This window comes from Natrix helvetica (assembly GCF_964273705.1).
Source record: "Natrix helvetica genome assembly, chromosome: 9".
Taxonomy (NCBI): domain Eukaryota; kingdom Metazoa; phylum Chordata; class Lepidosauria; order Squamata; family Natricidae; genus Natrix; species Natrix helvetica.
This window is the reverse complement of record NC_138560.1, coordinates 3,037,466-3,050,519: the sequence shown is the minus strand read 5'-3', so window position 1 is coordinate 3,050,519 and position 13,054 is coordinate 3,037,466. Positions and strand designations below refer to the sequence as shown.

General features: G+C 41.5%; 2 protein-coding genes across 9 annotated transcripts in view; both read right to left on the bottom strand.

The window, feature by feature from the left end:
- Positions 1-2,363, bottom strand: part of EHD2 (EH domain containing 2) — a 33,211-nt gene extending 30,848 nt beyond the window's left edge. The window contains exon 1 of the mRNA XM_081962555.1: positions 1,248-2,363. Coding sequence (XP_081818681.1) covers positions 1,248-1,645 — 398 coding nt within the window. The 5' untranslated portion in view covers positions 1,646-2,363. The remainder of the gene's footprint in view (positions 1-1,247) is intronic.
- A 456-nt stretch (positions 2,364-2,819) lies between these two features.
- The window catches only part of BICRA (BRD4 interacting chromatin remodeling complex associated protein), a 74,477-nt gene continuing 64,242 nt past the window's right edge, over positions 2,820-13,054 (bottom strand). For all 8 annotated transcript variants that reach the window (XM_081962620.1, XM_081962617.1, XM_081962616.1 and 5 more), the window contains one exon: positions 2,820-12,180. In XM_081962620.1, coding sequence (XP_081818746.1) covers positions 10,937-12,180 — 1,244 coding nt within the window. In that variant the 3' untranslated portion in view covers positions 2,820-10,936. The remainder of the gene's footprint in view (positions 12,181-13,054) is intronic.

Below are 13,054 nucleotides of genomic sequence, written 5' to 3'. Positions count from 1 at the left end.
CGTTCTATCAGGAAATCCTTCCTTATTTCCAGATTGGCTCTCCCACCCTCTGACCAGTTTCCACCCATTGCTACTTGTCATGCCTTCAGGTGCTAAGGTCCGTTTCAGATTTGTTGGACTCCAAATCCCATGTTCCGCAAACACATCGGTGGTGTAGTATTGATGACCTGGTCATCTGCCGACCCTTTGCACCCCATTTGCCAGTCTGATGCCTTCTAGCTTTATAAGGATAACACTGAGCCCATTTAACAGCTGCCGTCGGGAAGTCTGGCTTTGGGTGTGGCACCGGAGTGGAGCTATAAGGTTTTAAAGCCCACGCAGTCAGAAAGCTCAATTTGGCTCTGTCAATCTCTCCCTGCCTCATCAATGTGGTTGGGATGCCTCAAAATACCGCTTTTTAAGGCTTTGGTAAGACCATACCTGGAATACGGCATCCAGTTTTGGTCACCACAATGCAAAAAAGACTCTGGAAAGAGTGCAGAGAAGAGCAACGGAGATGATTAGGGGACTGGAAGCCAAAACATATGAAGAACGGTTGCAGGAACTGGGGAGGTCTAGTTTAATGCAAAGAAGGACTAGGGGAGACAGGATAGCAGTCTTCCCGTATTTGAGGGGCTGCCACAAAGAAAAGGTCCATTTGTTTTCCAAAGCACACGAAGGCAGAACAAGAAGCAATGGATGGAAACTAATGAAGGAAAAAAGCAACCTAGAACTAAGGAGAAATTTCCCGACAGTGAGAACAATTAACCAGTGGAACAACTTGCCTCTAGAAGTTGTGAGTGCTCCAACACTGGAAGTCTTTAAGAAAACATGGGGTAGCCATTTGTCTGGAATGGAAGAGTCTCCTGTTTGAGCAGGGGGTTGGACTAGAAGACCTCCAAGGTCCCTTCCAACTGTTGTTATTATTCAATTCTGGAGTGCTGGAGGGAATCATATCTGGCTCATTAGAAGCAGGGAGGAAGGAAAAGAGAAATACTACATTGGATTCGGCACCCTGGAAGGCTATTGGTGAGGTAAGCAGAAGAGTTCTGCGTGTGGATAATTTGTCCATATGAGGTCAGTACACACACACGCACACACATGCACAAATTTTCCAGGTTCAGTGCCACGTGGCATACTGAAATTAATAAATGCCCTGTCCTGGAATGATGGATGCCCAGAACTTTGGTACACTTTCATTCAAAGCTAGAATCTTCACAAATATGAAGGCCAATGGAAAGGAAGAGGTCACAATTTGAGGTACTCACCGGTTGAGAAAGGTGTTTCCAAAAGGGTTGAGTTTTCGGAAGGGCTTTTTGGGGTCAACAATCAGGGCATTGCCCGGTATGATCCCCTCCGTTTCGCCGTGCATGACAGCAATGAAAGAGTCCGTGGTGGGTTCAGGTCCGATTCGGCTCCCAGGGATATCTTGCTCCAGCAAGTATTTAATGAAGGTGGTTTTGCCGGTGGAGTACTGGCCCACCACCAATACCATGGGCTTGTTGTCAAAGTCGGCAGCTTCCAGAGCCGGCGAGTGAAAATCGTGGAAGCGATAAAATTCTTCCACAGGTAGGAGCTTCCTCTTGTAGAGGTCTTTCAAACCCTCGGTAACCGTACGGATGACCTCGGGAATCTTCTTCTCGTTCTTCTTCATCCAGGTGAACATATTGGCCGCCCTGAGAACTTGGCACCCTGATGGCCTCCTTGGTAATAAATTCTAAACACAGGTGAAGGTACGGCTGGAAGCTTTGGCAGAGGGGATCATAGACCTCAAAGAGAGATCGATCTGGAATGTCAACAATGGGCAAGGCCCAACGATCAAATCCAGGGACTCGATCCAGCTAAAATAGAAATTTAAAAAATCTTAAGCTACCCAAGAGTATCCAGGAGGCTCATGGATCCTTTAATCTTTTAGGAATGCAAGATTTCCAAAGTCGATGAACTTTTAGCGAGCCGGCTGTAGGAAGTCCAGGACTTACACTTGATTTCCTGGAGAGAGAGAGAGAAAATCTCTTTTGCAGAAGTGGATAGATCTTCGGTGTTGCTACAGCTTCAGGTTGGGAAGAGACACGGGCGTCGCGCTTTGGCACAGGATTCCAGAAAAATTTGAGCAGGCAAAGGGGTCCTTCTAGGTGAGGAATCACTGAGCTCCTTCAGCCTTTGGGTAAAATACGTCACTTTATTTTCGGAAAGGCTGTGGGAAGAGGCAAGCAGCCAGCAGAAAATATGTTGCAGACAAGGGCAGGCTGGGACACAAAAGAGCCACACACCGATGTCACTTTCGAATGGAAAAATCCTTCTTGGTTGTTTGTTTGTAGAAATCCTGATTTCCCCCCCCACCCTTTCCCTCCCCCCACTTCAGGGGTCCCAAAGAATATCTGAAGAGTCCTCTTGCATGAAAAGAAGTTGGCTGTCAAGAGGCGTGCAGGGAGAAGAATTGCATTAGCATAAATTATCTAGGAAGGGAGGAGAATGTTAGGATGGCCAAGAATTGGAGAATAAGTAATGCGCAAAAAATGATGCACATGAAACACCCCCCCCCCTTCCCAAGCTAAAGGAATGTGGGATTGGTAGCTAAAGGCCTCTGATGCCACCATGTGGTTTGGAGAGGAGAAAGTAAAAGTAACAGTAAAAGTGGTGGACGAGGAAGAAGGATGGAAGCTTGAATTTTTTTTGCAAAGAACTGTACACATCAAAATGGGTTTCACAGAATCGTTATATACACACACACGGCTCTGTGTGTGTGTGTGTGTGTGTGTGTGTGTGTGTGTATGTTCCAGCATAACTCTGGAACGCCTAGAGCAATTTCAACCAAACTTGGCACACAGATGACTTACCCTCTGGAAACAAATACTGTGGGGTAAGACACCCCTAGGAGTTTGTGTTCTGTTATAATACAGCCTGTTGTGCCTTCAAATGGCTTCTACTGTACTGCCGTAAAATGGCTTCTACTGCACAGTGCAGTGGAGTTGGTAACAACTTCACAGTACTCCACAAGGGGGCTCCCTCTGGTAAGGGGGAAAATCCAACATTAGAACATCTCGTTCTCAGACAGAAGGTCGAAGCCTTCACAGCAATCCGCCAACTACAGAGCCACATTCAGAAAACAACCGATGAAGACTGTGGAGTGTTCTCAGCTGGGAATGTTTGCACATCAAGCATATGTTAATGGGAAGATACCAACCTGCCTCTGGAAACAGATTCCAAGGATGCAAATTGCAGTAATAACAGTGGTTTAGTGGATTTATTAATATTCCCCAGCAATTCCCTTCACCAAAACCCCAGAACTGTCCCAATTACGTCCAGCCAAAAAGCAGACTGATACTAGACCACAGAGCAATGGCCAACGAGTCCGCAAAGAACTTGAAAGTTTCCCAAACAAGCTAAACCCCAAATTTTGGACACAATGTATTATTGCCACAAACTGTGATTAGTTGCATATAATAGAAGAACCAAGCTTTTTTTTTTTTTTTTTAGTTTGGTTTACAATTTAAATAGAGGTTTTGCCTTCCAGTGGTTGCATTAAGGTCACGGTTGTTCCTTGTATAAGACCCGAACAAAAGCCTTTCTCGGTGAACTTCTGGTTATTTCCAAAGCACTTTTTCTTTCGTTCAAGAAAAGCCAAGGCAATTTCTATACCATTTTTAAAAAGAGCAATTTAATTTACACAGAAGTACTAAATGTACATAATTCTTTTAAAAAATCGTTATACACAATAAATACAGTACAAAATTATTTTATAGTACTATATTTTGTTTTTTTTTGAACTGTGATGTTCAAACTGGTACCAGCAGGAGGAAAGAAAGAAAATTGGTTATTTCTTTCTGTCTATGGAGATATTTTTTTTGTTATTTCTTTCAAATATTAAAACAAGTGGGGTATTACTTTTGGCTTCCTGTTATAGGGAAACTCTTCCTGTTATTTGGTTGTATTGGGTAGGAAAGTAGAAAGAGCTGGAAGAATGTAAATGTATGTTCTTAATTTTTAAGTGTCCTTTTAGAACGATCCTCTCAAAGCCACTTAAGATCAAAATTGGGGATTAATTGAATTTAGGCAGGTGGAACCTTCCCAAAAGTTGTGATCTATCTCTCTCCTTTTTCCCATAACCCTCTCTTTCACACACACACTCTCTCTCAGTAATAGCAATATCTGGCTGGCTGTATGACCAACCATAATAATAATAATAAAATAATAACAATAATAATAATGAAACTTTAAGCGCAAAGAGATGGGAATTTCACTTCTGGTTTTGTGCCTATGAAAATTAAGGGGAGGGGGACACCCCACAATCACTTTGTTCAAAATACTGGAAAAGGTGTTACACATACTTCTCCATAACAGTGCACATTAATTCATTATTAGGTTTTAATTGGAAGGGAAGAACTTTCCCACAAAAAAACCCCAATAGCAACCAGAGTCGCTTTGGGTGAAACGGGTGGCTATACAAATTTGATTAATAAATAGATTAAAAACCAAATGAGCTAACATCCCAAATCTACACTTTTTAAAAGGAGGAAAACATAAAAAGGACACTAAACAAAAAGCCAAACAAGTTCATATACATTTCTCTCTCTCTCTTTTTCAACGTCCCTTTTATTGCTTACTAACCATTTGTTATCCCTCCCCCCTTGCCCGCCACGCCACTGGAATAAGGTTGAGAAACCATGGTTGCATTGTAACTTTAGCAAACAATGATTTTCACAAACAACAAATCTGATGTCGTTTGGGATGCTCTTTTTGGACAATTGTTTTATTACAGGAGCATCCAAAGCAGCCTTTCTTTGAATTCAGTGGAGGGAAGAACTGTGTGTGTGTGCTCCATTGCACATGTGCTGGTAAAACCTATGTGCACAGGCATGGTCTACCTGGAGGGCACCGGATCACAGACCGCATGAACGTATTGCTAAGAGCAACTTCCTTCCAGAAGGCGAAATGTCCCACCATGGAGAGCCACTTTAGAAAGGTGAGGGGTGTGTGTGGACGGAAGAGGTATAACCGCTGGACAAGTGCTTTTGGAGCATGGACGAAAAGCTTCCTCACCTTAACAAGAAAGATACATCGCAATACATGTCACCTTACAAAATAAAAAGCCAAAAATTAAAACAGGAGCGATACTATTCAATTGCACACGGCTACAAAGCATAAAGAGTCGGGAACACAGTAGAGTTTTCCGACATATTCCCTCAAGACAGTTTTCAGATTGGGAATTCTGGAGAATTGTTATCTTTTCAAGATGATCAGGAGCCCGATCCAGCAATCCTGCCTGCAAATTCTAATATAAGCACAACTTCATACGCGCAAGGCACTCTTTGAAATGGAATACACAAAGCTGGGAAGATGCTATGTGTGTGTGTGTGTACAATTTGTTAAGCAAGTCGGAACCCTTTGCAAAAATATGACAAAGAGATTTGGATATACAAAAATGTAGACCTCTTAACTCCTCCCCCTCTTTTTTGGTTCTGTTATTTTCCTAACTTAATTTTTAAGGTCCAAAATATCCCACGACAGAACACCACGAGACAGAATTAAATTTTAAAGGAGATGGAACTGATGCTAATGAATAGTCTTGGGTCCACAACAATTTCTTTTGAGCATTTTCACGTGTATATTTTAGGGTTAGAGGGACAGCTGATATGGCCCTTATCTTTGGAAGTTAGTGTAAGGAATGGCAAGGGGCAAAATCCAGACTTCAGAAAAATGAACACAGGTGTTATATTATACTGTATAATGAATAAAAAGGATCTGGAATAAGAAATGAAATGCAAGGTGTTATTAATGGGGTTATAGAACATGATCTCTGAGGGAGAACATATATAATTAAAATAGGCCTAAGTTCAGTCCTTTTTTCATTTAGTTAAAAGTACACACACTGCTTGGTCCTCTACCTTTGAATTTTAGAACTGTGTAGGTATCTATCAAATATGCTTTGAAGCTGACTAGCTATATTTAAAATATTTGTATGATAATAAATGTATATTCAAGTAGGCTTGTGGGCACCAATTCATAAAGGAGAATGAGACAATAATAAAAATTAATAAAGCAACATACACCTAACAGAGAGCAAGGATGAGGCAAAATTGCTCAGATCACCCCTGTCCACACAAGTGGAAATGCTGGCTGGGAAATTCTGGGAATTGAAGTCCAGACATCTTAACATTGCCAAGGTTGAGAAACACTGTCTTAAAAGAACTAGACTTTTTGAAAGCATCAAAACCACAATATTATACGAATGTATGTATCTCTGTGTTTAAACAAACTGATCATTATTTCTTAAATGGATGTATGGATGAATACATAGAAGATATTAAGGCTTTATTTGTGCTTGTCATTTGGAGCAGGGGGAAAACAGCAAAAGGAAAATGCTCTAAGAGTGTTAGGTTTTTTGCACCTAAAAGAGCTGAACTTATTCACAGTTCCAATTGCCAAATCATTCTGATGAGTTGGCTTTAAGAACATGTGTTTATCCATTTTTGAAGTTTATTTTTAATATTTTAAAAGGAGCATACCCAATTTTACCAAATGATATCTGAAAATAGGTGGTTGCTCTGTTATTTTAATATGAAAATTTGTTGTATATGGATTTCTCATTTTTGCACCCTTCTCTCCAAAAAGTGGGAGAATTTGTTTTTTAAATGAAGTTTAACATTTCTCAGGATATTATCTATGTTTGGGCAGGCCAGAATGAGACAAGGAGAAGAAAAGTATCAAAAATACATTGTTTTATAGCTGCCTGCAAAACAAAACTCCACCAAACATAAAAAGGAGAGTGAAAGAATCTAGAAAATATCTGCAGCAGATTTGGATGTGGAAATTAAGCTTTTTTTTTTTCCTTGGAAAGAAATGGAGAGTAAATGAAAGGTTTACAGCAGTGGCTAAATACAGTTCCTTTGGCACATTTCCAAAAGGACAACTTATCCGCAAGTTGAACATTTTGTATTTTGCTTCTTGATTTAACTTGTGGGACAAGAAATGTGAAACTTGATGTCAAGAAAGTACCTCTTCATTCTCATGCAGGTAGTGGAGCGTGGGGGGGATGCAATGCCACCAATTCAATTTTGCAGTAGCAATTTTGCAGCCTGTTACTAGGCAGTTCTGGCAGTGACGGTTGGCAAAGAGAGCAGCACCAGCTGCTTTCCGAATTGGATGGAAGGTGGCACATAAGACTTTCAATTTCAGATAATATACAAATGTGGGAAAAAAGAAAATGCAAACTGAAGGTTAATGGTTGCTAAAAGGGGAACACGTACTAAAGTTAAGTATCAGTGGTGCTTACAACTGGATCGGTCCCAACAAAAATACAGAAGGTACTGTTGGCAGTTTGATAAACTAGAAAAAAAAACAATGTATCATACTCTTATGTAGGAGCTTCCAACTGCATACTGAAACAAAAAACAGATTCTTCTTCTTTGCTTACTGCTAAGAAAGCTAACTTCTACTGCTAAGGTGCTGATTCAGCACCTGCTGTTTTAGGAGAAAGGAACAATTCTCATCCAGTCTACCGTGCTTATCTCCCTGCTTCTTTGCTGGCTAACTTCATACATCAACTAAGACAGCTTGGTACAATGAACCAAGCTTGTGCTCTGACACTACTATGAAAAACTGATCCATTACCCCATTGTTTTGTCTTCTTAGCTCTCTATATTGTAGAAAATCTATTTTTTTTAAATAAAAAAGGGAGTGGAGGATTTCTACATGCATTTCCAAATGATACAGGTGACAGCCACTAAATGCTTCCCCTAAAAAGGCTGATAGTTAGGTGAGTTGTGTTTATGTAAACAGTCCCACCAAACACACACAGTTGTGATAAATGTTCTGAAGAGGTTTATATCTTTCACTTTCTTTCCTTCATACTTGGTAGGAACCTTTGTCTGTACCTTCACGTTCCTTCCATAATATACCTACTGTAATATACAGTAACGGGAAGAGGTAGAATTGCAGTGAGGCCATAGGAACTTTTGATACTTAAAAGCAGAAGAATACGATTTCGGTTTCTTTGTTTTTGCATTAAATCTCTCACCAGGAGTTACTTTTTCTGATGCTTTCTAGCATTAAGACTCAAACCCAACATTATACTCTTATAGCTTCACTGGACCACTGGGTCGAAACAAGATTAATGAAGAATGGCCAAATGAAAGCTAACTGCTATGGAGCTTCTGTGAAAACTCAAAAGATTAACACTTGAGGTGGGGTGCTACCATCGTAATAGAACCAGAGAGAGATACAAATTAAGAAAAGATAAGTCCGTTTTCATCAGGCTTTTTGGCAGAAAAAGCAAAGAAGCCTTCAAGCTATAATAGAACTCTGTGTTGGACAAAAGAGATAAGAGCAAAGATACTTTTGCGTGGTTACAAATAAGGAAGAAACTGTCAGCTTTTTGAACTTTATATAGTTCGATTCATTGCTTTTTGTAAGATCAGCACCAAAATTGGTCATAACAAGCCATTGAACACTGGAAATGTTTAAAAAGTACTCCTGCTTTTAAGAAGAAACAGCCTAAGAGCAATGGTCTTTCAGATTGCCTTCTCTGCTAACAGACTTGAGTATTATTCTAGTCTAACTGTATGCCAACAAAGGATCTCTTCAGCTATCTTTCCTTTCTCTCTCTCTCGCAGAATCCAATTAAAGAGGAACTGAAAATGCACCCAACTCTTCAAAGAAAGCTAAATAATGTCATCTAAAACAGCGGGCTGTATTGCCCATGAGTACACTTTCAAGATGAAAATCACCCCCACTTACAGAGGAAGTAGCAATAGACAACACGAGTAAGACGTACAAGGAGGAAGAAAATAAGGGGTTGTGAAAGGTTTGAGCATGATCTTATTAGGCCCAGGAAAGTAGAAGAGGGAAGACGTGAGTGAACACCCTTATCCGTGAAGCTTACAACTAACAGAGGCCAGAAGCACAAGGCTATATAGATCAGGGCATGCTGGCGCAGGAATTCTGGGAGTTGAAGTCTACAAGTCATAAAGGGGCCCTGGTTCCCCAGCCCTGCTATAGATAATGCCATTAGAAGGAATTCCAAGGTGCAAAAGGAATTAAGACTTTTTAAATCAGCATAGCAGCGAATACTTTTGTGAAAGGCTGCCTCTTTAATTATTTCTAGAACTGGGACTATGGGGCAAACAGGTCTGTTTTATATGCCTGCTCCACGTTAGTCCCTCACACTGATTGAGTTTTTGTTTTACCAGGCCAGTACTAATGAAGGCTGTATCCTATTTCAACATTCATACAAATGATTCCTATGATAGCTATAACGTGGGAAGAACATTTCCTTTTATGCTTATCTATAAATCAAGACTAAGATAGTTCATGATCTTGGAAACTGCTTGGCGTATCTTGTTTCGATTTACAAAAAGCTTTAAATTTATGAGAAACCCCTAATTTGGGAGGAAGAGAGGTATTTCTTGTTCTTGTACAAGTCTAATAGTCCTATAATTCCTATATTTAAAAGTCTAGGTTGTGAGGCAAAAAGGTGGTGGACAAGAAGTGACATGTGGAAACCAGGAATGAAGTGCTTGTCAATGAATTATGAGCATGTGCAACTGTCTAGTGAGAAAACTAAGTAAATCTGAAAGGATGGGTGTCTTTATTCCTATTAGCGGATTAGAACAGCAGAGACAAATGGGAACATGAATTCCAAAGAAGCTGTGGGATTAGACCCGGAGTAACATGGACTCAACCAGGTTCTGTGGGAAAACTTCAGTAAGATCAACCAAAATTCACCGGATATTAAGGGGAACTAAAAATCACTGAGTTTGGATAGGAGTACTAAAGTAACATCACTCTCTTCTTCTCTACATGACTCCTGGGGGCTGCCCAGACCTTCCAACCAAGGCATGGCCAAATCATGTTTTAAAAATAGGAACAACCACAGTGGGGACTGAACCATGAGAGGCAAATATAGGCAAACACAGGCAACTGTGGCACAGAGCAAAATATCATCAGTATATAGAAAAGGGAGCCAGCTTGTCTTTCTGCAACTGACCAGCTTCCAAGCAAACATTTACTTAAGCCCTGGCATGCAAATGATTCGCTTGGACCATCAAGTGATCAAAATCCCTACTTGATTCTTTCTTTCTTTTAGGATGGGAGGGGAAAAGAGGAGAGAGAAATGCACATCCTCTTGACCATCCCTTGTTCCACCCATCATGGTTATGGTAACGACACCCATCTATGTCCAGAATTGGACTGGTTTCTTCTTTCAAAGTGATTTATTTGTAAATTCATCCATGCTTATTGGTTTGTAAGCATTAGTGTTTATATATATTTTTTGCATCTTGTTCAGAATCTATTTTTTATATATATATGTATATATAAAAAGCAGACAGTTTATATTTAAAATAACTTAAGAAACCTGACAAAATCAATTACATAATTGCCCCACGTGCCAACTCCTTCTGGAAATTGTCACTTTACCCCCTGCCCCGGTCCTTTGGCCTCCCTGCTGGCTTCTGATTTAAGATTTGTTAAATTGTCCTAAATATAGTAGTGGAGTTTGGGGAGAGGAAGAAAAACAAACCCAATTATCATCAGAGATTCAAATTAGCAAATTTGTTACAGAATCTAAATATTACACAGCCAACACTACCTATGGGCCCCGATCCAACCCCCTCCCACCTGCCTGCTTGGCATTTGCTGAACCTTTTCTTTTCCTTTGTTTTTAATGGTGCATTATGTGATGAGGTGAGTATATTGTAAATCCAGCCAAAGCTTGTACTTTACAACAACCGAAACCCATCAAATCAACACTTGGATGGATGAAGCCTCTATAGGATATTCTTGTTGCCCTCACCACCCCAGAACCCCCACACTCTTCCCTTCTGGTATCAGCCCTATTCTAGCAGGTCTCTGGGAAGTGGCACCTTGGTTTCCAACCGTTCCCAGCCAGCAGAAGCTGCTGCAGCTTCAGTCCTTGGCTCTCCTTTTTTCTACAGTCTTGACTCGCTTTCAGTTTCTGTTATCTGTTTAACGTCCTGGTTCCAAGGCCACCGTTGTGATTGGGGGCAAGGTACGTGTCCGTGCGGTGGACGGGTGAGGAGAAAGGGGAAGAGGACGAATTGTAGGAAGAGGAGGGCGTTCGCGTAGTCTGGCTCCCGGCCTGAGGTTGCTGCAAATTCAGGATGCTGTCAATGGCGCTCTGTAGATGCTCATTTAGCGAGTCATCAGGGGGGCTGTCGCTGGAGAAGCTGGCATTGTCAACATCAAAAGATTCGGACTTTCTTCTTTTGGCTGGGGGCAAGGGCACCTCCCACGCGAGTTCGGAGGCCGGCCCGTGGTCAAGTGGCTCAGTCTTTATCATGCGATGGTAAAACTCATCTTCCACCTCTGCCAATTCCTTCATAAGGCCACTGGTTGAATCGTCGGTCTTAGGAGGGGCAGGGCTTCCTTGCATCACCAAAGAGCGGGCATCGCTACGGTTGAAAAAAGTGTGTTTGGTGTTTTCCTCCGACCTGCTCTTCTCGGCCACCACGCCGGAAGGACTCTCCTGAGATTTGTGGGATGTGATAACACTTCGGGACCCCCCGTCCTGCTTGATGATAAGAGTACTTGGCACCGTATCGGATTTTGAAACACTCCCTTTGAGAGAGGCATCAGGAGCCTTCTCGGCTACAAAAGCATCCACGTTCTCCCGGTACGTTTTACGAAGAGGAAGCCTGCAGTAGGTTGCCATGGGTTTTTTCTCCATTGGAGCTGCACCGATATGGTCAACGGTCCCGTTCATTTGTCCCGCTGTTGAGGCCGTGGCGGTCACCGTCGTAGCTGTAGTGGTGTTAACGGATGACGTGGACGAGTGCTGGTCAGCCGTTTTGATCACTGTGCACACGGGTGGCGGTGTCTGGTGAACAGGATCCAGTGCAGTGTTATGGACCACTTTGCTAAGTCCGGCTTCTTGTTTGATCTTTAGCTTCAGCCCAATCCGGCTCCGGGCTTCGTAGGTTTTAATGGGTGGCCTACTCCTAGAGGGCAGGGCATCATCGTCGCCATCCAACGAGGGAGACGCTTTAGCCCACGTTACAGATGGAGATCCTCCGCTGTGCTTGATGACCAGTTTGGTGGGGTTGATATGAGTTGGCATCTGTACCGGAGGCGATTTCAAGTTCTCGGAGGTCAAAGGAACATGGCTGGGCAGAGACCCTTGAGCCGCAGAAGAAGAAGAAGAAGCAAAACTCTGTGAGCGGGAAGATGAGGAGACGTACTCGTCTGCAAGAGAAGAACGTAGATGGTTCGTTTAGTCAAAAGGGATTTGCAAAATGAAATTTGGCAAAATGACCAATAATAAACTTCAATCTAGGGAAGGCCAATTTCTCTTTCTCAGAAACTGGAATTGACCAAGTAAATCAATCCAGCCCCTTTCATAAATAGACAATTATATAATGCTGCTGCCACTGTGCCACAGCAAGTTCACTCAATGAGAAAAGAAACGTAGGATGCTCCTAGGAGGGGAGTATCCAACCAGCGCTTTTGGCTCTCTAGAAACAGTTCTGCCATCTTGCCTACAGATACTGATAAAAAATACGGAAGGAGCTCAATTGCTTCTTTTCCTTATAAGTGGAACTTTACAAAATGTCACAGAATAATTAAAATTTGGATATGTAAATGGACATAAGAAAAAATTGGTCTGTGATCTACTCTGGGTTTTGAGTTGTTTTCGTTTTAAAGTTGTGGATGGCCAAATATTAAATGGTCATTACTAATCATTACTAAAACAGAATATAAAAATGTCTTTTGCGGATTACCTCTGCCCTTTATGGGATACTATGGAGCATGGCCACTTCCAGATAACCATAATCTTCTTAAAGGTTATTATCTTCACAATTAACTAGGAACTAAATTTCAAGTTGTGTATTAGGATGTGTATTCTGTCCTAAAATAAGTAACCATAATTTCTGACTTGGACAAAACAGGAAAGCCTGGTCAAGTGGCAACTTCCACATCCTACTGAGTTGTACTGTGAAGGGAAGAATAAAAAGTTGCATGCACAAACATAAAATTCCTCTATATTTTAGCTGATTAAATCAACATCTTACTGTCCAAATTCAGCTTCCATTCCTTAACTGAACATTGTTTTAATCAG